The sequence below is a fragment of the Elaeis guineensis genome, chromosome 2 (assembly GCF_000442705.2).
Source record: "Elaeis guineensis isolate ETL-2024a chromosome 2, EG11, whole genome shotgun sequence".
Lineage (NCBI taxonomy): Eukaryota > Viridiplantae > Streptophyta > Magnoliopsida > Arecales > Arecaceae > Elaeis > Elaeis guineensis.
The window spans coordinates 10,037,007-10,060,965 of record NC_025994.2 but is presented as its reverse complement, the minus strand read 5'-3'; the positions used below and the strand labels follow the sequence as shown (position 1 = coordinate 10,060,965).

Genomic DNA, 23,959 nt, shown 5'->3' with positions numbered 1-23,959 from the left:
TCAAAGAGAAGGTTGCTTACCTCGGTGTATATTCCATCAGCATCTATTCACTCTCAACGCATGGGGTGTTAATGGATGATCACTAATGTTTATAGTCTTCATGATCAAGAAAGTCAAAATATCTTCTTTGAGAAACTTCAAACGATAAGGCTCTCTCTATACATAGGATCTTGGATTTTGGTTGGTGACTTCAACATCACCAGGTTCTCATTCAAAAGGAAAGGAGCCGGGGGCAGCTCTTTAGCATCCTAAAAATTCAACAACTTTCTTGACTACCTTGAACTCCTCCAAGTTAATGTTACAAATGAAAGGTTTATGTGATTGAATTTTAGAGAGAAAACCAGCTTTGCAAAGTTAGACATGTGCTTTATATCTAGTAAATGGTGGTGCAGTTTTCTCCTAACATCACTCAAGGCACTTATGAGACCAACATCTTAGTGTACCCTACTCTTATGTTCCTTTATTCATCTACCAAAATACTGTAGATAGAGCCAGAGGCCATTTCATTTCAAAAACCTATGGTATCTTTATCCTAGATTTGATGACTTAATCTAAACCTAGTGGATAAAAGGTCCTAACTTCAGCAACGTAGCAGTAAACTTTAACCTCAAACTCAGATTCCTACGCACTCAACTAAAAAGTTGGAGCTAGACAACCATCGAGAATATTGAGGAAGAAAAAGGATATCTACTTGATAATAGATCTATTGGACAAAATCAAATAAGAGAGTAACATATCTCTTGAAGAAAAGAAAATCAGAGGCAACCTCGAAAGTTAGCTCCAATTCATTATGGTTTTATTGTATCTTTCATGCAAAAGCATTGTTAATGTTTTTTCATACACTAGATCATCCAGTCACAAAATGATCATTGAGATCAGGATATACTCGATAAGGATGCAGAGATGGAAAGGTTCCATTATTTTGGACTCAAGGCCTTCTTTCACCATATTGGAAAACTACATTCACATGCATCCCTCTTTTCTTCGAGCAAGAAGAGAGAGAGAGGAACCTCCTCCATTCTCTCCATAGATTAGAGGGTAAACCCCTATATTGTTCATGTTTGTCCATCTTCTTCCCTAAGTTGGATGGAGAAAAAGAGAGATGGAAGGAGAGAGAGAAGCTCCGCTCGTCCACTTATTGGCTTTCATTACTGGCCAACCTCTATCATCCGTCCAACTATCTTCTCTCTATTTTAGCTGGAGTCAATGCAGTAGTCATTGATTATTAGATGTCTGATAAAATGCTAAACCTAAAAATTTCTTGGAGTGTGAGACCCTTGAGAGACACACCCATTCATGGACAGTATTATGAGGATTCTTAAAAAATGATATGTAAAAATTTATGTAAAGTGAGCAAAACTTATCTTGGAGCTAGCAAACAGCTCATATTGATGTTGAGACCTAGCAAAGGTGGAGTCTACTTTCATTGCGGCAATTTAGACCACCTGAAAGACTTCTTTTAAAATATGATACAATGATTCTCATGTCACTATTTGGGCCATCCTTTAGATCTTGCAAGTCGGATCCTCTAAAAGTCAAGCTACAGCCTTCTAAATGATAGCTTCCTATCCAAGCAAATTACTCTCAATACTATTGTAAATATTCAAACTCTCCACAACCAGAACTCCAATACACACAAAAGAACTCTCCAAGGCCACCCTGCAACCGATCAATAGTCTCCCCCTCCAAATAAAAACCATCACTTTAAAACTAAAGCCTTCTACTCATTCACCACACAAACGGTGGATTTCTTTTCATACTAAGATAGGATCATCTTTGTAGAACCATTTGTTTGGCCTGTCAAAATAGATGACATTGCCATTACCCTTACCTATAATTCAAACATGCTAGGATCTTGGATGACCAAAAAATTTTCAATAGAGAATACTTTCTTTATTTCCTGCCCTTTCAATGAGGTTGCCTAAAGACTCATGACCATGGGCCACATCTGGAGAGATGGGATTGTTAGACTTGTAAATCATTGGGGTCGATTTAAGGATGGCACGCCCAACAAGCCTTAGTTTAAGGTATGTGCCAACTTAATTAACCTTCCATTGATCTATTGGAATATTGAACTAGTAGTATATACAATCTCTGATTTTGAAATTCTATCCCAAGCTAATCGATCGAGCAATATTGGAAAGACCTCACCAGCTTCGACCTTCACTATTTTTGCAACGATCTTAATGTCATCCTTGAGTCGATTGATGTTACGGTCAAATCTTATACAATCTTAAGGTCTTGATAAACTTTGCTACCTGTCATGCTCCTCCTAATAGCAACTCATCTTAGTTTCAAGACCAAAGTGAAAGTGACTAAGCATCAACCTTAATCTCTTTAGATCAACGTGTAGTATCAAATGAATCTTCTCAACCTTAGTCTCCAACTAATAGATCCAATTGTGATGTACAATACTCAAATGAAGTAGTAATAGCATATATTAATTAACTACACAAAGATCAACTATAAAATTGAAAATATATCTCATATAATATCGAAGAAATTAAGCTATCTACTCCTTACAAAAATAATTTAGATTTCTCCTATGAAAAATTCAAATTTCTCATTTATAGAACTTAACAAATCTAAAGTCTTTATATCAAATTATTATGCAATTTAATAGCAGAGGCAGCAATTGCTTGTATTTGTTAGACTAAACATCTAATTTTATAATATTTTTATGATAATCTTTGTGAAAATTCATTAATTCTGTATGGCTGATATGATACTATAAGAATTTTAGCTCTAAATTTTCCTTTGAATAGTAGTAAAAAAAAAATCCTCTTTTGAGTAGTAGTAAAAAAAATTCTTCTTTAAATAGCAGTAAAAGATATCTATAAATAATTGATTTCTTGCCTTTAGTCAGGCTAGATTTTTAGTATGCCTCACTTGTAGGACCAAATGAGATATTTATAGACATCCAATATCATACCAAGAGATTCTCTCTTTGTAAATTTCATAAACCATATTTAACACCCAAATAAAATTGTTAAATGAAGATTACAAATTCTAGGAGACATCTTAAGAGACGTGTCTTTCTACCTCCCACACAAGATTAACTCACTGGCACATATTTCTTGCACTAAATTCATAGGTTGAATTAATTTCCATACCTAAAACCATGGCCTAATATATTCCAAAATTAAATATAAAATTAGTTGATAAATTTAGTTTGAAATTTATTTTTGGAACCATAAATCTAACAGTGTCCCATACTACCATAGAGAGTCTCATACACTATACCTTTAAATGTTATTATAATGCGGGTTTGGGTAAGATTGATTAAATGATGTTTGATGATGACGATGAAATTACACAATAATGACAGCCTAGAAAATTTTGTCTGGTTTATAGACAGAGGTGATCATTAAGGCGCTCGTAGGATGACGTTCCAAGGGAGACGATGTTGGTTTTCAATTCACAACAAAGGACTTGATAAAGATGTGGGTGAGTGGTAGAGCCTAGACAATGCAACGCATCACCGTGCTGACCCTTGTGGACTTCACTGTCCTTAGGTGGGTTTGCCCTTCGTTAATCCACTGTTTTTCCTGCCTCCTTCCATTAGTCTAATTATGAGATAGATGAGATCCCAATGAACCAATCCAATAGTCACTCACCACATTACTTTCTTCTATTTAAATAATTTAAAATCAAATATATATGCTTTGGGATTTAGATTGGTCTATGAAGCCTGATCTATATGATAATTTCTCCTTCGAACAAGATTTGGCAGGTCATATACATTGATCGGCATTATGGCTGTATGAACCATGCTCATGTCTACCTCATCCATTTTATTATTTATTATATTATCATATGGTTGAGTTTGGCCTCTTGTGGTAGTTTGTTCACTGTTCTAGATTTTTCTTTCTTTTTTATTTTTTTGGGATGTTCACTATTTTAAAGTTATCCTACTTTAATTATAATAGCCAGTTTTTTAGCATATAGTGCGAGTTCTTTCATACAATATTAGATAACTATTGTAACTTATAGAAAAAAATGAAGATAATAATTATAATTATCATTGCTATGATGTATATTGATGACAAGGGAGACTGCAAGGCTCAGATATAGGTAAATTTACATTACACCGACCTGCTTTCGTAGCTCAGTTGGTTAGAGCACCCGTTTAGTAAGCGGGAGGTCTTGAGTTCGACTCTCAACGAAAGCAATTATAAGTTTCTTTTTTGCCAAATTAAGCTCCCGTTTATAAATCGTACTTATCCTGGAAACAATCGCAACTTTGACTCCAAATAACCTCCTAATTTTCTCCCACGATTCAATTTTAGCGGTCAATAAATCAAATTCCCGATCTCTCTCTGTTTTTTTTGTACAATCTCTCTTTTTGAATCGTATCGTTGGTAATACTCTGCTAAAATATCTCTAATTCGTTATTATCCAATCTAATACAATCTTCTCCGTTATCTTTATCCATAATGTTTCTTCTTTTATTCCTTTCCTTGTTTGCTTCTGGAGGTAGAAAACGAGCACGACCAAACCCATCCATCTCCAGAAAAATTTGAACTTTTTTTCATCGATCTCTCATTCCGAAGTTCTGGGACGGATTCCTGATGGGTTATTCTCTGCCGAAGGATTCTCTATTCCTGGGATTCGATAGCTCAACTCAGTAAGTTTCCGTTCAAAATCTTCTCTTTGTTCAGAGTTTTGATGCTATTATGCTGACAAGGTTGTCTTTTAATCTGAACAACGATCCATTGGTTCTCACGGTTTAGGGTCTGGATCAGGTTCTAATCCTTTTTTGTTGGGATTTATTCTCGGAAAGTTTGGGCTTTTTTTTTTTTTTTTTTTTTCTTTTGTGTGTGTGTGTACTGAGATTTACTAATATGGTTTCTTTTCCTCAGAACTATGTAGGAATAGATGGATTATATTCGAAATTTTGATTTATTGGGTCCTTCAGATGATGGTGAGAAGTTACAATTTTAATGCCTAAATCTTATTATTTAGAACATGTATGATATTTAGCCTCAGGTTACATCAAAGATTCTCGTTAACTTGCATTCAGCATATTAGATCCTACTGCTTGTGGCTTTCGTTCCCATTGTACTAACTTGCATTCAGCATATTAGATCCTACTGCTTGTGGCTGTCGTTCCTATTGTACTAATTTCGCTGTCAAAATTTTTTCTTGAAAGATCTAATCATGAAATTGGGGCAAAAGGATATCCATTCTAATTCATCTCCATAATGTAAAAAAGATAACTTACAATTAGGCTTTTCCTAGTCTTTTCTCTTCTCTTTCTTATATTAGATCCTATACGCTGTTGCATTTTGTTGTTTTGACTTCATTTCCTTAATGAAGCAGGTAAAATTTTTCATCCTCCTTTTATGTAAAAATAAAAAAATAAAAAAATAAGAACTTAATACCTTTGTGTTATGCATCATTGCTTCCCCCCTGTTACATGTTGCCAGTTCTGCTGTTATCTTTACAACGAGGAAGAAGGAAAAGTAAATGAATTTTTATCACTTTTTGTATTCGTGATAGTAAACAGAAATTGATTTAGTTGAGTTTCAAAGTCATGTAAGTTTGAACCCTTGTTGGAACTCTTGCATTTCTCTAGACAGCATAAATGAGGCATCTATTGCTATTCATGCTTAACTTTTGTCTTTTGACTTCTCTCAGAAGAAAAAAATGAATTGAGAAAGTTTTTTTGCCTCTTTAGCCATAAAAAATTTCTGAGTGAAAATAATATATGCTACTTAAATAATTTGATTTCTTTTGTTTGCAGATCACTTAAGGCAACTGTGCTAGATGACAACCTCAATATTGTTGCTTCTGATGTTGTCCATTTTGATTCTGAATTGTCACACTACCAGACCAAAGATGGGGTGTACAGGGACCCCATGGTGGATGGTAGGATTGTCTCTCCAACTTTGATGTGGGTGGAGGCTCTGGACCTCATACTTGAGAAATTGAAATCAAAAGTGGACTATGGAAAGGTTGTGGCCATATCTGGTAGCGGACAGCAACATGGTAGTGTGTACTGGAACAAAGGCAGTAAGGCCATGTTGGCATCTTTGGACCCTACTAAGCCTTTAGTCAGGCAGCTAGGCAATGCTTTCTCTGCAAAGGATTCACCAATATGGATGGATAGTAGCACCACTTCGCAGTGCAGAGAAATAGAGAAAGCTGTGGGTGGTGCATTGGAATTATCAAAGCTTACAGGGTCTCGTGCTTATGAGAGATTCACTGGACCTCAGATCCGGAAAATATTTAAAACGCAAAGGGAAGTTTACAGTGAGACCGAGAGAATCTCACTTGTTAGTTCCTTCATGGCCTCTCTTCTGATTGGGGACTATGCTAGTATTGATGAGGCTGATGGAGCAGGGATGAACTTGATGGATATTAATCAACGTATCTGGTCTAAGACTGTTTTAGAGGTCTGTCTGTTAATACTTCAGTTTAATAGTTATTAGGCAGCTGCAACTTCTAGTTTTGATAATTGTACTGTATCCCATAGGCGACAGCTCCAGGTTTAGAAGAAAAGCTTGGGAAATTGGCCCCATCTTATGCAGTTGCTGGTTTGATAGCTCCTTATTTTGTTAAGAGGTGAGTTCCATGATTCTTGTGATCATTTTGCTAATTATATAACTTAGCAGTTGTATCTAGTATAATAGAAGTTCTGATGTGCTTCTGTTTTCGAACTCATATCACTTTTAGATTCTGCAAAAATATTTTCTAAATATTTTTGTTAGTATGGTTGCAAGGATATGGAGAATAAACAGCCATGCAAAGACTCTTGGCACTGCATTCTGCAGGACAGATGTTTGGAAATGTTTTTCGCACATGCACATCTAAATTGAGCTTTCATATATTAGCTATTGGATAATAATGTGATTGAGTTACAGGAAACTGTACATTGTTGCAGGATGTTCTGACCATAATGCCCATGTCCCGTGTCCTCATACTGGATAAACTAATTTTTCTTTAAATCTTTAAATCTATATATTTCTGTTTCACCTGGTTTATTCGAGAGTAAATTGGCATATTACTAGAACTAAGAAGAATCTTTTATTGTATTCTAATAGAAATCTTTGCAGACAATATTGTATCTACATCCTAGATATTTGATGATGTTCATTTTGAGGAAGATAATTGCCACCCCCCTGGAAGGAACTGATCATGATCTTGGACCTTATACCAACAATGGTTCCTGTCATCTAATATGTACATACATATGTATATTATCATATAATACAATTACATGTTTATAATTTATCTTAACTTAAACTCAAGCCAATCAGCACCATCTATGGCCTTGAAATTTAGTGTAATCTATATTCTAGTATGCACATACAGAATTTATTTCATGGCTTCAAATAACAGCTTTTATAATAACGTAATGGCACCATGATGGTTTGCTAAGCCTACATAATATTTTAAAAATAATTTATGACAAAGAACAACTCGAAACAGATTTTAAAAAATCAGATTCGCACATGGGCAGGTTATATGCTAGTATATGTAATAAAACGGAAGCTCTACTTTCAAAGAGCTCTCCATTCTCCACATAGATGCCCATATTGATAACATTATTAAGAGAGCTTAGTATGTTTAAAAAATTTAAGGCTCTTGTTTAACACAATTTTTTATCAAAATATAACAATATAATATCATTAATAAGAAGTTTATCAGCTTATTAAACCTAAGGTTTGTCATACCATCTGGCATAGGGCGTATCATACTGTATTGATATGGTGCACCGCCCCATACCAACACTATCATACCGTACCAAACTATGTACCGACATTGTAATAGGATGGTACTACCACGGATCCGGTATCGAAATGGCAAATCTTGATTAAAGTATTAAATTATAATTAAATAAATAACTTTTTATTAGTACTACTAAATTAATAAAACGATTAATGACACTCAGAATAAACATATTTGTCCAATGCATTCTGCTATTAATGAAAAGAACTTTTTATTAGTATTGTACCCTACTCATATCCTATGCAGGTCATTAGATTACACTAATATTTTATTAATTTCAATTGCATTTTATGATCATGATCTTAAAAGTGATAGTCAAACTACAAATAAAACCACTATATTGCATTTAAATATCCCCTAGATGCAATATTTTTCTATTTCTTATTATATGTAGTTGGATCATGATCTTATTATTTTATAGTAATATATTATTTTCTATATCGGTCGACATACACATACTGTTAGAAATTTAGAATATTGTATACTGATAGTATATCATAATTATTAATATCAGCAATTTATTTTAGAAAATAGTTAAGTTCTTATATGGATTCTATTCTATTCTATTTCAGAAATCTACTTTATTATATATATTCTATACTGCATTTTAAGAACAATCAAAAAGTGAGAAAAATTGCATTAATATGCAGGTTATATACTAGTTTCCTTCACAATGGGACCTTTTGGTGGGTGGGAAGAACTTTGTCCAAATTGATTATCAAAAGACCATCAAGATATGCTAGTTATCTTAGTATCACATAGAATGATATTCTTTTGTTTTGTTCTAAGGGAATTTAACTAGTAGCATTGCACATTCTATTAATGGCACTGGATTGCACAACCACATAAGAAAAGATAAGAACTTAACCTCACAAAAGTAAAGCACTGAAGCCCTCTCTCCTCCTTCATAGAGACCCAATGAATCTGAATAGTCCTTAAGCATTAGATAATAAGCAATATCCAACTACAAGAACAGACACATGACTAAACCTAAAACAGTTGTTATAAATGCTCAGAAACATCAAATTAAATAAAATTTACCTATCAAAATACATTTGAGTCCTTACTCTGCTGTTTTTTTGAAAAAATTTGAGTTTTTAGTAGTTCGTGAAAGTCATAAATCAGCATTTTTCTTCAAGTTTTTTTTCTTTTTTTTCATTTCCTCTTTGAAACTTAAGCTTGTAGATTATTTTCCCTTTTTTAAGTCCTTAGCTTTCTACATGAACATTGAATAGCAGAACAGCCTTTCCCACCCAGTACGTCAAATAACTAGTAACTCCAACAACCAACAGCTTACAAGTCTTCAGCTAATGATATGGACTAAGCATAAAAATAATATGACTGGAAGAGTGATTCCATAAGAAAAATGGTATTCATTAGGTCCAACTCTTGTAGAGCCATTGCATATTGTATGAAGATCATCAAAGTGATGATTTATATTTGCCTGCTGGCACCCATCTTTGTAGATTATGGCTGATGTAAGGTTTAATCTAAAGCTAAAAAGACATTGAAATAATCGATGGTATGTTTCTTTCTAGCATAGATATGAGATTGATGATTTGGCTGAATCAAATCCTTGCAGGTTCCACTTTAAAGACAACTGCCTAATTATACAGTGGTCTGGAGACAATCCCAATAGCTTGGCAGGTGCTTGATCATTTTTCTTCCAAAAGACATGAATTCTGTTGATTGATATATCTCAATGTTTTCGGATTTCTGTTGTACTGATTTTTGTCTTGTACTAGTATAGGTAGATGAACTATTAAATCATTTCTTCCGATCTCTCTCGGTAAGGATCAAATGGTGCATTGTTGTTGACATATGAGACTAAATGATATACACATATTTCTAATAACCTATTCCTTTTTGTGAAGTGTTGATGATAAGATATCAAAAGCTGAAGTCTTTTGTTAAGATGTCTGATGCTATATAGGGGTATCAACCTAAATTCATCTATGAATCTGTACTAATATATGATGAGAAATCCTATAAGGCATTCATCTCTTGCTGGTGTGGCATTGAATGGTTTCTTGACATGATAATCAAATGGAAAAAGAATCCCTTTCCCAGAATCCAAATGCAGTAGCTCATAGATCAGATAAATATGTGAGATTCCTGCTTGAATCATAATATATAACCATGTTTCAGAGTATTTTTGTATGAACTCTCTGAGAATTTCCTACAGATCTGGCTGCTACATACATCCAATGCATTGGATTGGAAAGAAGAAAGTCAAAATCTCAACCACTTCTGCTACCGTCTTTGCCTCTTGAAACCTGTATACCACTAAAAGAGGAAAAAAGAACTGCAGTTATTCACATGCAATGACCATGTAAAAGTGTAATTTAATTGATTGCAAATGTTCCTCAAGCACATTTCTTTGTCCTTAGTAATCTCTAAGATCCAATCTTTTCATGTCTGTGCATATTATGGTAGATAGTTTTCTTGAGCAATTATTATCAACTTAAAGTAATTTCAAACAGGTGGAGGAAGTTGAACAGTTTAAGACAAACAACAATTTTTTTATCAGATTTGCATTTATGTAGATGGGTGTTTTCTATTGACATTAAATGTGCTTTAATTTGTTCATTAATTGACATGCTTTCTGGTTATTTATCATTTTTTATATTTTTATCTACCTAGGTTTGACCCTAAATACTCCTGGCGATTTAGCAATTAGTCTTGGAACCAGTCATACAGTAAGTTTCCTAATTTTAGTTCTTGCTTATTCATATGAACGCTTGGATTTTCTTTCTGAATATTCATCTGTTCATTGTTGTTTAGGTCTTTGGAATTACTAGTGAGGCTCGGCCAGGACTAGAAGGACATATTTTTCCTAACCCAGTTGATCCAAGTTGCTTCATGGTTATGCTTTGCTACAAAAATGGTTCTCTAATACGTGAAGGTAACCTCAATGATTACGTCTACTAGTTTGGTTGAGTTATTTATGCCAACACCTCTTACTAACCTCTTTCTTGTAACATTGTTATAGATGTGCGAAATCGGTGTGCAGAGCACTCTTGGGATATTTTCAACCAGTTTTTAGAGAAGACACCGCCTCTAAATGGTATATGCTTATATTTTACCCAATCTCTTTGATGCCATCTTCTTTATGTATTTTCACATTAAATGGGTTTCTCAAGACAAAGGACCTTAGATACTGTTGTGATATGTCCAGCAAGTCTATGGAGAAAACACCTCCTCTGAATGGCATGTGATTATACTTTTCTATCCTCTATTATCTCATCTCTTCATTATGTAATATCACATTGCCTATTTCTCAAGGCAGTGAACATTAGATACTCTCTTTTGTTCATATCCATATCATTGTGTGTAATCAATTGGTAGATTGACAATTAACCACATATAAGGTGATAAGTCAAGGACTTTTGGGCTTAACCAAGAAGTAGGTTGTGATGTTTCCACTCATGAAGCTACAATTCTTGCTCATTTCCTTTTCTTTTTTATTTTGTTCTTGTTTGCATATATTAAATGTTACAACTCAGCCTTGTTATGTTCCAGTAATTTGTCATACTGTCTTAAAAATCTTATATTTTTTTTAATTAAAGTTCTATCTTCTGGAAGTATATAACTCATTACCCATGCTTCTTCTAGAAGTCAGTTTGCATGCACAACCATGTTTTATGTAGTTTTCCTCTATTAACTTACTATATTATTTATGTTACTAACATTCATGAATGTGAAATATTGTATGGTTAGCTATTTGTTATGCTGAAAACGCTGACTCTGGGTCCACATTCCAGTCATTTTTTTTGGTTTCTTGCGGAATTGTGGTCTTTGCATTACTCTGTTGTTTTATGCGATAGGTGGCAAATTAGGATTCTACTACAAAGACCATGAAATATTGCCCCCTTTACCAGGTATTTGGATCATTTCCCTTTTTCTCACATTTTTAGTATTATTTCATTGATGTGATAGTCAAAATGGTTGGATTCTGAGATAATAATGATTGATGTATGAAGTTGGATTTCACCGTTATGTGCTTGAAAACTTGACTGGTGACTCGGTGGAGGAGATAAAAGTGCGTGAGATGCAGGAGTTTGACCCTCCTTCAGAGGTGAGTTCCATATAAACTCTTTGTAATTGATCCAGAAACATTAGATATTGAGGTGTTGAGGCTTAACCACTTCATTCTTTTAGGTGCGTGCTGTAATAGAAGGCCAGTTTCTCTCCATGCGAGGCCATGCAGAGAGATTTGGTATGCCAACTCCTCCCAAGCGGATAATAGCAACTGGTGGGGCATCAGCAAATGAGAGCATTCTTAAATCAATTGCTAGCATTTTTGGTTGTCCCATCTATACAGTTCAAAGACCTGGTATGTTGAAGACCTGATACAGCTTTGATCTAGTCTGTTGTGGTCTTTTAAATATTTTGATCTGATATAACCATTTCTATATCCAGGATTCAAATGATCCACTGATTATCACAGTTTTGACTAGGTTGTTTGAGCATTACACCAACCTGTTTGTAAATACATCATCAACATCTTTAAGGCTATACTTGACATCATATTATCATTTCAGAAAGGTTGTTCACATGGATAAGTATAACGTCATAAATTTATTATACATACTTTGCATTCCTTTAGGTGATATGTCAGTTAGAAATTGCTGGTACGATATGGTATGATATGGTACTGTACCGGCTGGCAACTGGCTTGGGTTCTGATACCGAGTCCGTGAATCTTGATCCAGACTAATACTAAAAGAAATAACCTCTAACAAACTAGTTCTAAACACGACCAGAAAGTGAGATGCAGTCTAATCTGGAAATGGGATAGAAAATTGAAGGATTATTGCGCTTCTCAACATCGAAGTTTTACTTTTTGTTTCTCTGTTCTTATTTTTTGAACAATAAAGAATTTCTTCCTCTCATTTGGAAACAGTTTCCTTTGTATAATTATAGACTTAGATTCTATTGAGTTTTATTTGCATTCTACTTATCCTGTTTGTTGTTCCAACAGATTCTGCTTCCTTGGGTGCTGCGTTGAGGGCAGCTCATGGGTGGTTGTGCAACAATGAAGGTGGTTTTGTGCCCATCTCGTCCATGTATGAGGACAAGTTAGATAAAACCTCTCTTAGTGCCAAACTTGCAGTCCCTGCCGGAGACAAGGAGCTGCTGTCAAAGTACACCTTAATTATGAAGAAGAGAATGGAAATTGAGAAAAACCTTGTTGAAAGGCTTGGGCGCAGTTAGGCCAGCTACTAAAAATAACGAGCTATTCATCCACCCGGGGTACTTCGGTACTAATTTTGCAATATTCTGATTGCTTGTACAGCAAAAGAACTGTTCTGATGTTAATTTCGTAGTAACATTTGGAAGAAATAAAACTAGGGAGAAAAAATTTGTTATGATACTGGTGGTCCTGCTGAGGCATCATCTTTTTTAAGTAATCATGTTAATGATTTGAATGTTATCTTGTGGAAATTGTTTATGCAGAGCAACAGTGTTTTTATTTCATGACCTGGTATATGGATGGCCTGCTAAGAGGCTAAACCCATCCTTACATCCTTAATTTAGGCAATGGATTCTTCCACACAGCTGCTTGAGCGTGCCAGGCTTCAATGCGTTTGTGTAATTGTTACAATGTGAATTCTAGGGTTGTTCCCCTATTGATCAGGCTCATGCTTTTTCAGGATAACATGTGCTTATTTTAGAATGAAATTCAGCAGTCCTTTATTGCCCGTGAAGTGGCTTCGGTAATTTGCTTGTATGCTGGAACTCTTCTGGTCGCTTCAGTAGTTTGCTTGTATGCTGAAACTCTTCTGGTCATGTTTTAGAAAATGAGAATTTAACATTGGGAATTATAGCGGAACGGGGAGAGATAATCATCTTGAGTCAACGCCGCAGATGTCCTGCTAGGCTAACTCCTAAACGACATTTAATGCAACACTTCTGTAAGCAATCAAACAGCCCTTACGAGATAACCCAACGGTAACAGTAGATGGCATACCAAAAGCAACATTCAAACAGTACAAATGCTTGAAGGTTTTAGCATCCAAGCAAGAAAGTAAAGGAACACAGCCACAACTAATGGACAACAAACATGCAAAGGATGGGGAACCACATGCAATCAACAGATCGAAGACCGCCCCTCTCAGTATTCATCACCTTCATCACCATCTTCACCCTCAGCAGATTCTGCCCCAACTTCCTCATAATCTTTCTCCAGTGCAGCAAGATCCTCACGAGCTTCAGAGAACTCACCTTCCTCCATGCCCTCTCCAACATACCAGTGAACAAAGGCTCTTTTGGCATACATGAGGTCAAATTTGTGGTCAATGCGGGAGAACACCTCGGCAACACTGGTCGAGTTGGAGATCATGCACACAGCCCTCTGCACCTTGGCCAGATCACCACCAGGCACAACAGTAGGTGGCTGGTAGTTGATACCGCACTTAAAGCCAGTTGGGCACCAATCAACAAACTGGATGGTGCGCTTGGTCTTGATGGTGGCAACCGCTGCATTCACATCCTTGGGCACCACATCTCCGCGGTACATGAGGCAGCAAGCCATGTACTTGCCATGGCGAGGGTCACATTTTGCCATCATGGAAGAAGGCTCAAAAGCACTGTTGGTAATTTCAGCAACAGAGAGTTGCTCATGGTAGGCCTTCTCCGCAGAGATAACAGGAGCATACGAGGAAAGCATGAAGTGAATCCTCGGGTAGGGGACCAGATTGGTCTGGAACTCGGTAACATCGACATTCAGGGCACCATCAAACCTCAGTGATGCAGTCAGGGATGAGATCACCTGCAAACCAACAAGACCAGTCAGAAACCATCAAAGGACGTTTGAAAGATGGCCGAGTCATAATGTTAAGCAACAGTAGACCTGAGAGACAAGGCGGTTGAGGTTGGTATAGGTGGGGCGTTCGATGTCAAGGGAGCGCCTGCAGATGTCATAGATGGCTTCATTGTCAAGAAGCACAGCAACATCAGTGTGCTCAAGGAGGGAGTGGGTGGACAGAACACTGTTGTAGGGCTCAACAACAGAGGTGGAGACCTGGGGAGAGGGGTACACGGTGAACCCAAGCTTCGACTTCTTCCCATAGTCAACAGACAGACGCTCAAGAAGAAGAGAGCCCAGGCCTGAGCCAGTGCCTCCACCAACAGCATTGAATACAAGGAAGCCCTGAAGACCAGTGCAGTTATCAGCAAGCTTCCTGATGCGGTCAAGGCAGAGGTCAACAATTTCCTTGCCAACTGCAAACATAGGAGGCATGCATTGAGTATTCAGAGGGGGCCAAAAAAAAAAAAACTAGGAATGCATAGAGGCATCATAGGCTATAATATCTATTCAAAGGATGAAGGAATGGGGAAATTACTGGTATAGTGGCCACGGGCAAAGTTGTTAGCAGCGTCCTCCTTGCCACTGATAAGCTGCTCTGGGTGGAAGAGCTGGCGGTAAGTTCCAGTCCTCACTTCATCAATCACGGTAGGTTCCAGATCAACAAACACAGCACGAGGGACATGCTTTCCAGCACCAGTCTCACTGAAAAAGGTGTTGAATGCATCATCACCTCCACCAATGGTCTTGTCACTGGGCATTTGGCCATCAGGCTGCAAGAAAGCATAGAGTTATTAGGGAAAAAAGAAATGGTAGAAACAGCACATAAATTACGGAAAACTAAACAGTGCACAGCATTATCATACCAAGCCGCTATTTGCACAATCATCATCAAAGTTAAAAAAAAGGATGCAAATCTTTGCTGGAAGGAAAATGACTAAGACCAAAAAAAGCCATATACTGAAACAGGTAAGTGAAGCCGCAGAAAGGATGACACAAGTACAGGGTTGGGTTTCAGCAAGGTAATTATGGATTTGTACCGATGGACAATGTAAGAAAAGAGCAACATATATTCAATTACTCTGTGAAATATATAAACTGGCATAAAACAACCAAGCAAGGAAGGCAAGAACAAAAAAAAAAAAAAAATCTCTCGGAAGATCCATAGGAATCGGCGAACACGATTATGGTTATGAATAAGGCATTTGACGTCATCAATAAATGCTAACTTTGCACATGACCTACTAATGCTGATGATAACAGGAAATATATATCAAGTTCATCAACAAGTAAATGAACAAAGATATATAGAAACCATGGATAAGAAAAGATGATAAAGAGAATGAAAGCATAGATTACAGCACAATTGCCTCAGACAACAGTATTCACAGATAAGACAAGATCCAGTCAAGAAAGGGGCAAACATAAAATCACGGTAATAAGATTTAACAGTCTCGAATAACGAAATTGGGCACCAAGTTATTGACAAAGCAGAAGAAAGCCATCAAATGCCTAGATCTAAGGAGATAATACTCAGTTTGCAGGATCTGCTCGAAATAGCAATGGATAGGACCAGATCTACAGCTCCATGTAAAGGAATCGAAAGAAAACACGGTAAGAGAATTTAGCGATTTAGATCACGCAAAACTATAATAAGAATGAGACGTGGCAGATCTCAAAGACAGGGAAAACGTGCATTTCAAAAATAAAAACGAAGACAGCATATGAAATGCCCAGATCTGAATGAATACCCTTCATTCCGCTGGATCTGCTATGAAGATACCTACAAAACCCTAGATCTAAGATCTACAGCGGCCACATAACCATTAACTACGGTGAGGCCCACAGTTACCAAAGATCACCAACTAATTCGTCATAAAATCCTAAATCCGACCACAAACGTACCAAGAATCTCAAGAATAACTATTCAACGAAATAGATCGAACCATCGCCAGCCGAAAAAAGTCCAAAACTCAACAAATGAAATATATGAATACGGAAATGAAACAAATTGTGGTAGATCCAAAGAGAAGATTGAGGGAAAAACAAATTTCATAAGGCGTGGTAGGTACAAAGAAAAGATCGAGGGAGAAACAAATTTCATAAGAAAATCGATCATTAACGACAACAAAACCCGCATTTGCCACATTTACAGCTATTTCATCACAAGAACCCATATCTGACCATAATTCGACAAGAACGGAAGAAACCAGCATCAATCAATGGAGCGATCACCATCGAAGAAAACCATAAAAATCAAGAAAATCACATAACAGCAGAGAAAATAGAACAGATCGAGACAGATTTAGGGAAGACATCAAACCTGGATACCGTGCTCGAGGCAGTAAAGTTCCCAGCAGGCATTGCCGACCTGGATACCGGCCTGCCCGATGTGGATCGAGATGCACTCTCTCATTCTCGCTAAGAAGAAGAAAAGAAGCGAAAGAGAACTTGAGAAGCCTACGGCGAGAAGGCGAGATAGAGGAAAAGAAAGACGAGAGATTTGAGGTCCGGCGTGTACGAAGACGCCTTCCGATGCCTCCGCCACCCTCGCCTCGCCTCGCCTGTCGTTTTATATAGAGGAGATGAGCGGCAGACAGGGACGCTGGGGTTTCTTTTCTTAAACGGAGTTAGTTGGCCGTGAGGAAACGGACGGCTGGCAGCGGATAATGACAGGCTAACTAAACTGGCGCCGTTAAACGTCCCGCTCCCGTGCCTAGTTTTGCCGCTCACTGTTTGATTTAGATTTTACAAGGGGCTGAAAGTAACATTAAATTACGGGATCGCCATTCGGTTCGAGCTAGGTCCTCTTGGCACTGACATCGTCTGATCCAGATCTAGCGGGTGGAGAAATCGGTGTCGGTTTGGGTAATCCGAACCTGCAGGGCAGTTTAACGGGTGCGCCAGATGTGTATGATGCGACGCTTCAACGGCCTTTGCCTTAAAAATATCTTGCCGCTCAATTTGGCTCTCCCATGGTCTACAGTGGGTACACGAATTTGGTACGAATGGTACACGTGGCAGGCTGCTATTACGTGCCACGTGAACGGTACGTATCAATCTCGTGTCAGCGGGGTTGCAGAGGATGGGAGGCCGGCTTTCCATGCGGGATCGACTGTGAACCCACTCACATGGCAATGTCTCCTTCCAGCGAAGCTTTCTTGGCGACATGTAGCTGTTTGTCCGGGCGAAGGCCAGCCTCTCAGATTTGGATACGAGGGCTAAAACAATTGATGAATTATGAAGTCCCAATATGTGAATTAAATCAAGTACAACAACAACCTCGCCGCCATGGAAACCCAAGCGTATGTTCACATTTCTTCGAAAATTTTTACAATGGAGGATAAAAATACATGAATACACCTTTGTGGTATCTGTTGAAAGATGATGGTTGGGTACATGAATGAATTCAGACGGAGAGAAAGCGCTAGCGCTTGGAACTTGATTAGCTTATTGGTTGGTGCAAATCTCATCCAAGTAAGTACAGATGGCTTTCATCTTTTGCTGCATTGGTGGGAGCATGAGTTGGGTCTCTTCTTAAGATTAAAATCGGATCGGATATTATTATATCTATATTCATATTTATTTTTTCTGACGAATATAAATACAAATACGAATATTATTCGGATGTAAAAATTTATATTCATATTTATTTTAAACGGATATGGATACAATTCAGATACTGAAAGTATGAATATAATTATGTATATATCTTAGATAATCAAACTTTATAACTACAGAATTAAAGATATTACTAGATCAATGATGAATCAAATTAATAACATATTTATATGATTGTATTTTTTTAAAAAATTAGTAAATACTATATAAAATTATATAGGATTATATATCAATTTGGATATTCAGATACAGATCGGATAATTATCTATCCATATCCATATTTATTTTTTTTTACGGATATGGATACGGATACAGATATTAGTTGGATCTTTAAATTTTTATCCATATCCAGATTATTCGGATATGAAAACAGATCTAGACGGATAATATCCATACTACTTTCACCCCTACCATGCTGTCGTCCTTTGCCAAGGAACTAAATATGGTGGTTGGGTGACTCAATACTGTAATCATTTAGATTTTTAATCCTTCAACTTTCAGGTCTGAAAACAACCCACTGAAAGATATCTATATTTATAAAGCAATGGCAAGCTCTTTTATGGCATCTTAGGTTGGAAGAGAAGACAATTAGCTGGTTCAGCAAAACCCCCGCTTAGTGGCGGAGCCTGACATCAAATATTGGGAGGGCAAAGTAATAATTTATTAATAATTTTTAAATAAAATATTTTATAATAAATAATAAAATAAAGATATATATATCTAAAAATATTATAAAAATATCTATAAATATTTAATTTTATGTATAAATAAAGATAAGTAAAAGATATTATCTTATGCCTTTTGCAAAATGATTTTGATTATATAACAATCTCAATAATCTCTTCCATATTAAAGGTTGAAGAATAAATAAAAGATTAAAGAATAAATAAATAATTATTTTTAAAAAATATTATTATTATTAATAAAAATATAATATATAAATTAATTATATGATCTTTATTCAAACTAGTGAACTCGTAATGTGCGTAAGACTAAAATATTGAGGGAGCCACCATATATATAAATATATAGATAATAAGTATTTTAAAATTTTTTTTGGAGGGGGAGCAGTGGCCCCCCAGTCCCTCCTATGCTCTGCCACTGCCCCTGCTTTTCTATTCTTGAATTTGCTAAATATGTTAATAGATTTGGCAAAGAAGAAGAAATGGGGCAAGCAAATTGGTAGCCCATAGGGCACCAACACTCTTGAGCAAAAACACAAGTAATTATTATATGTTGGCAATCCTCTAAATAACCCTGACACATATCATATATATAGGAGAATTAGAATATAAAATATTTTTGTATAACAACACTCCTTGATAGGTAAGCACTGTCAAAATAGCTTCCAACAGAAACATTTTACTCGCTTAGGAATATATAAATACTAAATCCACTTGGTATGGAAATTAGATAATAAGGATTTATTGTATTAAAAATAGCAGCAATATCTTGGGAGGAGATTGATATTGATCTAGATTTAGCCCAACCATACTAATCGTGTCATTGAGCCTGCGCAAGAGGCAAAGCTATAATGATACTCATCATTTCAATATTAAATAAGAAAGCTAAGAGAGGAATATTCCAAGTATTGTTAGGCAAAATTAGATCAGCCACTGTATAGGCCTCCAAATTCATTTCCACATTCACAAAAAAGGTTCAAGAGATAATGACACAGTAGATAACCAAGGATCCTTCCACACATTAATTGAAGCATCATTACTAATTAACCACATAAACTGACATTGAATGCTTTGTCCAATAACTGAAATTTTATGCCATATATGAGAACAACGAGCAGGTGGATGATTAGACATCTAGATATAATAAAAATTATATTTTGAATAAATCAATTGAGCTCGTAAGAAAAAAAGTTGCAAAACCAACTTTGCAGCCAATTTTCCCACAAGATAGATTGTCTTCATCAAAGTATAAGACAACCCATCCCACCAACATCTTTGCAAGTACAAATGATCTCCCATGAGATAAGATGAGTACGATGGTGATTAGTAGAGTGACCCTTGAGAAATGTTCGAAATTTTTTTCAATATAATCCGAAACAGAAAGTGGGACAGGTATAGAAGCCATGGCATATAATGGTATATAAGTAAGAATTAATTGTATAAGGATAGCTCTACCAGCAAAAGATAGAGTCTTCCACTTTCAAGATTGTATTTTAGCCAAAACTTTGTCCATAATAAAATTAAAATCCGATTCTTGTAATTTAGAATCTATTATAAGAACACCTAAGTACTTCTAAACACCACTCTTACACGCCATACCAAAAATTATGGCAATTGTTTGTTTTATGTTATGGTCAATTGAAGGGCTTGTAATAATAAAAGATTTAGGCGTGTTCACTGCTTGACCCGAATAATGGCAATATGCATGCAATGATAGTTTAAGAGTAAGAGCATCACGGACCTTCGCTTTAGTAACTAGGAGACAATAATCTGTGAAAAATAGATGAGAAATATGAGGTCTATTGCACCCTAGAATATAAGGATGAAAAAGCTAATTTTGAGTGGATTGTAGCTTACAAAGAAAGAGAAATTTTTGAGCAAAACAAAAAAAAGAAAGAGAGATAACGGACAGCGTTGTTGAAGATCATATATAGCTGGGAACCAATCGATAGTGGAACCATTAATAAGAAAAGCATATTGGGGGTTAAGCACACAAGCTGCTGTCCAACGAATAAAGTGATCAAAAAAATTGAATTGTTTAAGAATCTTAAAATGAAAAGTCCATTGCACTCGATCATATGTTTTCTCCATATCGAAGACAATTAGGGGGTTGATTGGCCTATTGGTAATACATTTTTTTCAAATAGTTATATATGAAACATATTATTTTAGAAGATAGCTCTATTTTGGGAACAAAAATCATATGGGGTAGATGGATACTTGTTGCCCAGCTATGCAACCCAAGAGGGGAGGGTGAATTAGGTTTCTAAAAATTTTAAACTCAACTTTCAACTTATGAAGATTATTTAACTATAGCAAGATAAGTATGGAGAGTGTAATTGATTCAAGGTTAATGGTTGAATGCAAGAATGCAAGAGAATAAAGAAGTTCTAAAGAAGAGCAATTAGGCACAACACAAACAAGAGGATTTATAGTAGTTCAGTGCCAACCTTGCACCTACATCCACTCCCCAAGCTCATACTTGAGAATTTCAATCCACTAACTTGTATTCAACTTGAATACACTCATCGGAACCTCCGACTCTAGCTATCTCAAGCTAGTCCACTTATTTTTTGGGTACAAGCCAACCCAATAAATTCGATTCAAGGTTCGGATCAACGTTCCCACGTTTTGGAATCCTTCCAAAACAAAAACAATAACTCAAAAAGAGTATTACAATTAATAGCACAGAAAATATAAAAAAAGCTCCTTTAATGAGCGAATGAAGCTTTAAATGCACTTTACTCAAATAGAAGAAAGCTCTTTCTGATTTTCTCAAGGTGGTTGGAGACTTGAATGAGTGCTTGAGGAGTTGGTGAACTTGAATTAAAAGCTTCTTGAATGTTTGGAGTGGACTCTTGCTTAGGGTTGAAAAGAATGCTTGAAGAACCTCTTTTGAAAAATCTTTCTTCTCGTTGATTCCCACCTTTTAGTTTTTTTTATAACTTTAAGGAATGGTGGAGAGTAATCTGGGCTAAAATAGAGTCATTAGACCACATTAAATGAGCATTAAATGTACTTAAAATGGATTAAAAACTAGTCGTTGTGGAACTTTTTCGTCACAGGGGTTGACTCATGGGGTCGACTCATGCTCATGGGTCGACTCATGGGGTCGACCTCTGTGAAAAACAACAGAAAATAATGGTTCTGTAATTTTGGTCTAAAAATAGCAGAGATCGATTCATGGGGTCGACTCATGCCTGGGGGTCGACCCATGGGGTCGACTCACAGACTGTGCCAGCCAAAAAATTTTGCGTGCCATTCAGCCCTTTGTGCCATGAGTCGACTCATGGGGTCGACTCAATTTTACAAACATGAATATCTTTCAAAATACACATCCAAAAATTATAAAATTTTCTCCAATGGATCATAAATCTTCTGTTCTTGCTCTTGATGCTTTCAAATCAGAATTTGATAAAATTATAATTTTGTCCCTGAAATACAATAAGTCTTTTTCAAGCGAAAATCATTAGTAACCTCCTCAAATGCTTTGTAATCATCAAAATCAATTCAAGGAGCAACAATCTCCCCCTTTTTGATGATGACAAAATACTTGAGCAAAAGTATATATAAAACATTGAACATAAATTTTAAATTTATGAAGATGTATTATTTAAATATTATAGTCAAATATTGAAATGAAATGCATCATAAGTAGTTTGAAGATAAATATGAAATTTACTACCAATTTAAAAATTGCTTATAAATGCATTTGCTTGGAAAGAAGAGCTGATTTGGATTCTTTGGCATATGACACGTGTGCCCATTTGCTTATATTGCTCATTTGCTTAACGATTTGAAAATTTGTTCATTTGCTTATATTGCTCATTTGCCTAACAATTTGCTCATTTGCTCATTTGCTTTTGATTCTTTACTCCCCCTTTTTGACAGCATCAACAAAGATTCTCTACTTCCCCTGATATGTTGCTTAATTTTTTAATTTTTTTTTAAAAGATATATTTTCTCGATTTCTTCTTTTTGATGGGATCAATTTTACTTCTTTAGCTCTTGATTGCTTATTTCTCTATTGCTTATTATTTTGCTCCCCCTTAATATAGCAAACATAAAAAATATACCAATTGGATACCATATTGCAATTCATAGTATTTTACATCATGGATATGAGTTATTTTGCATACTCATAATTAAAAGCAACTTAATTTGAAAGTCATTCATTGAAAGTCAAAGAGTATATATATTTATAATCAAAAAGTGACTGATTACATAGTTGTTCCAATACATATGGAGTAATTCAAAATACAAAAGTCAATCAGTCAACATCATTACATAGCCCAATAGATAGATCCTAGACTAAAACTAAAAAAAGGACAGGCAACATTGGATCTAATAGATATCATGACTGGATGGATCAGAGTCAGATGAATCAGAAATGGGGTGAGGAGATGAAGGATCATGTCCTCGAGCTCGACCTCGACCGCGTCTGCCTCTGCCACGGGTGGAGGTGCCAGCACGAGTGGATGGGTGAGAAGATCCTGAAGGCTGAGAAGCAAAAGACTAAGCTACAAGAGAGAGTCTGATGGTGTCCAGAAGGTTTAAGGCTCTCGAAACAGACTGTAGCAGTGCAGTGAACTGGATGGAAGCATGCTCACTGGAGCCCCTGATCTCTCTCCTCAGAAAGTCAAATCCGCTCTCCAAGACTCCTCTAAGTCTGGCTGCCTCTGCAGATAGGCCTGAGACCTAAGTGATGTCCTCATGTGGCTGTGGATGGGCTAGAGCTAATACTTGCCTCTGCAAGTCGAATATCCTAGCAGTCAGTCTCACTACACAACCCTCAAGCTGCTGAATGCGAACTGACTGATCTGTAATCATCTGGAAGACAGTGGAGATGTGAGGGATCAGTGTCTAATCAGATACATCGTGAGATGTGGATCCCTGTGCAAAAGCTAAAGTACCCAACTGTCGAGATAGTATGGAAGCTACACGCTGAGAGATTATCTCTATCTGATCATCAGCCAATCTGATCTCTGAGGGATGTGCTCTGCTGTCCGACTGCTGATCTGAAGTGTGCCTCCTCGCAGACTCTGATGGGCCAGCCTCGTGATCCGAAACGAACTGAATATCTGGAGATGCTGCCCTGTGATCACGGAGG

General features: G+C 36.3%; 2 protein-coding genes and 1 non-coding gene across 5 annotated transcripts; 2 read left to right on the top strand and 1 right to left on the bottom strand.

Annotated features, from left to right (window-relative positions):
• Nucleotides 1–4,097: 4,097 nt before the first annotated feature.
• On the top strand, nucleotides 4,098–4,171 carry TRNAT-AGU (transfer RNA threonine (anticodon AGU)). The gene has a single exon. It is a non-coding gene; the product is annotated as a tRNA-Thr (tRNA).
• A 72-nt stretch (nucleotides 4,172–4,243) lies between these two features.
• Nucleotides 4,244–13,171, top strand: LOC105061047 (xylulose kinase 2). Of its 2 annotated transcripts, XM_010944986.4 has the most exons (12): nucleotides 4,244–4,361; nucleotides 4,481–4,627; nucleotides 5,747–6,398; nucleotides 6,479–6,567; nucleotides 9,317–9,381; nucleotides 10,378–10,433; nucleotides 10,519–10,639; nucleotides 10,727–10,801; nucleotides 11,562–11,615; nucleotides 11,718–11,812; nucleotides 11,896–12,070; nucleotides 12,719–13,171. In XM_010944986.4, exons 2-12 carry the CDS (start codon nucleotides 4,572–4,574, stop codon nucleotides 12,949–12,951), a joined length of 1,671 nt encoding a protein of 556 aa, XP_010943288.1. In that variant the 5' UTR covers nucleotides 4,244–4,361; nucleotides 4,481–4,571; the 3' UTR covers nucleotides 12,952–13,171. The 2 variants fall into 2 exon arrangements, with proteins under 2 accessions (XP_010943288.1, XP_010943282.1); XM_010944980.4 differs by lacking the exon at nucleotides 4,244–4,361 and having other exon boundaries at nucleotides 4,429–4,627.
• A 508-nt stretch (nucleotides 13,172–13,679) lies between these two features.
• LOC105061039 (tubulin alpha-3 chain) lies at nucleotides 13,680–17,109 on the bottom strand. 2 transcript variants are annotated; one of them, XM_073251552.1, is made up of 5 exons: nucleotides 16,869–17,104; nucleotides 15,084–15,318; nucleotides 14,591–14,961; nucleotides 14,049–14,509; nucleotides 13,680–13,966 (listed from the first exon to the last, which is right to left on the bottom strand). In XM_073251552.1, the coding sequence occupies exons 1-5, from the start codon at nucleotides 16,959–16,961 to the stop codon at nucleotides 13,786–13,788; spliced, it is 1,341 nt and encodes a 446-aa protein (XP_073107653.1). In that variant the 5' UTR covers nucleotides 16,962–17,104; the 3' UTR covers nucleotides 13,680–13,785. The 2 variants fall into 2 exon arrangements, with proteins under 2 accessions (XP_073107653.1, XP_010943272.1); XM_010944970.3 differs by having other exon boundaries at nucleotides 13,680–14,509; nucleotides 16,869–17,109.
• Nucleotides 17,110–23,959: the final 6,850 nt, after the last annotated feature.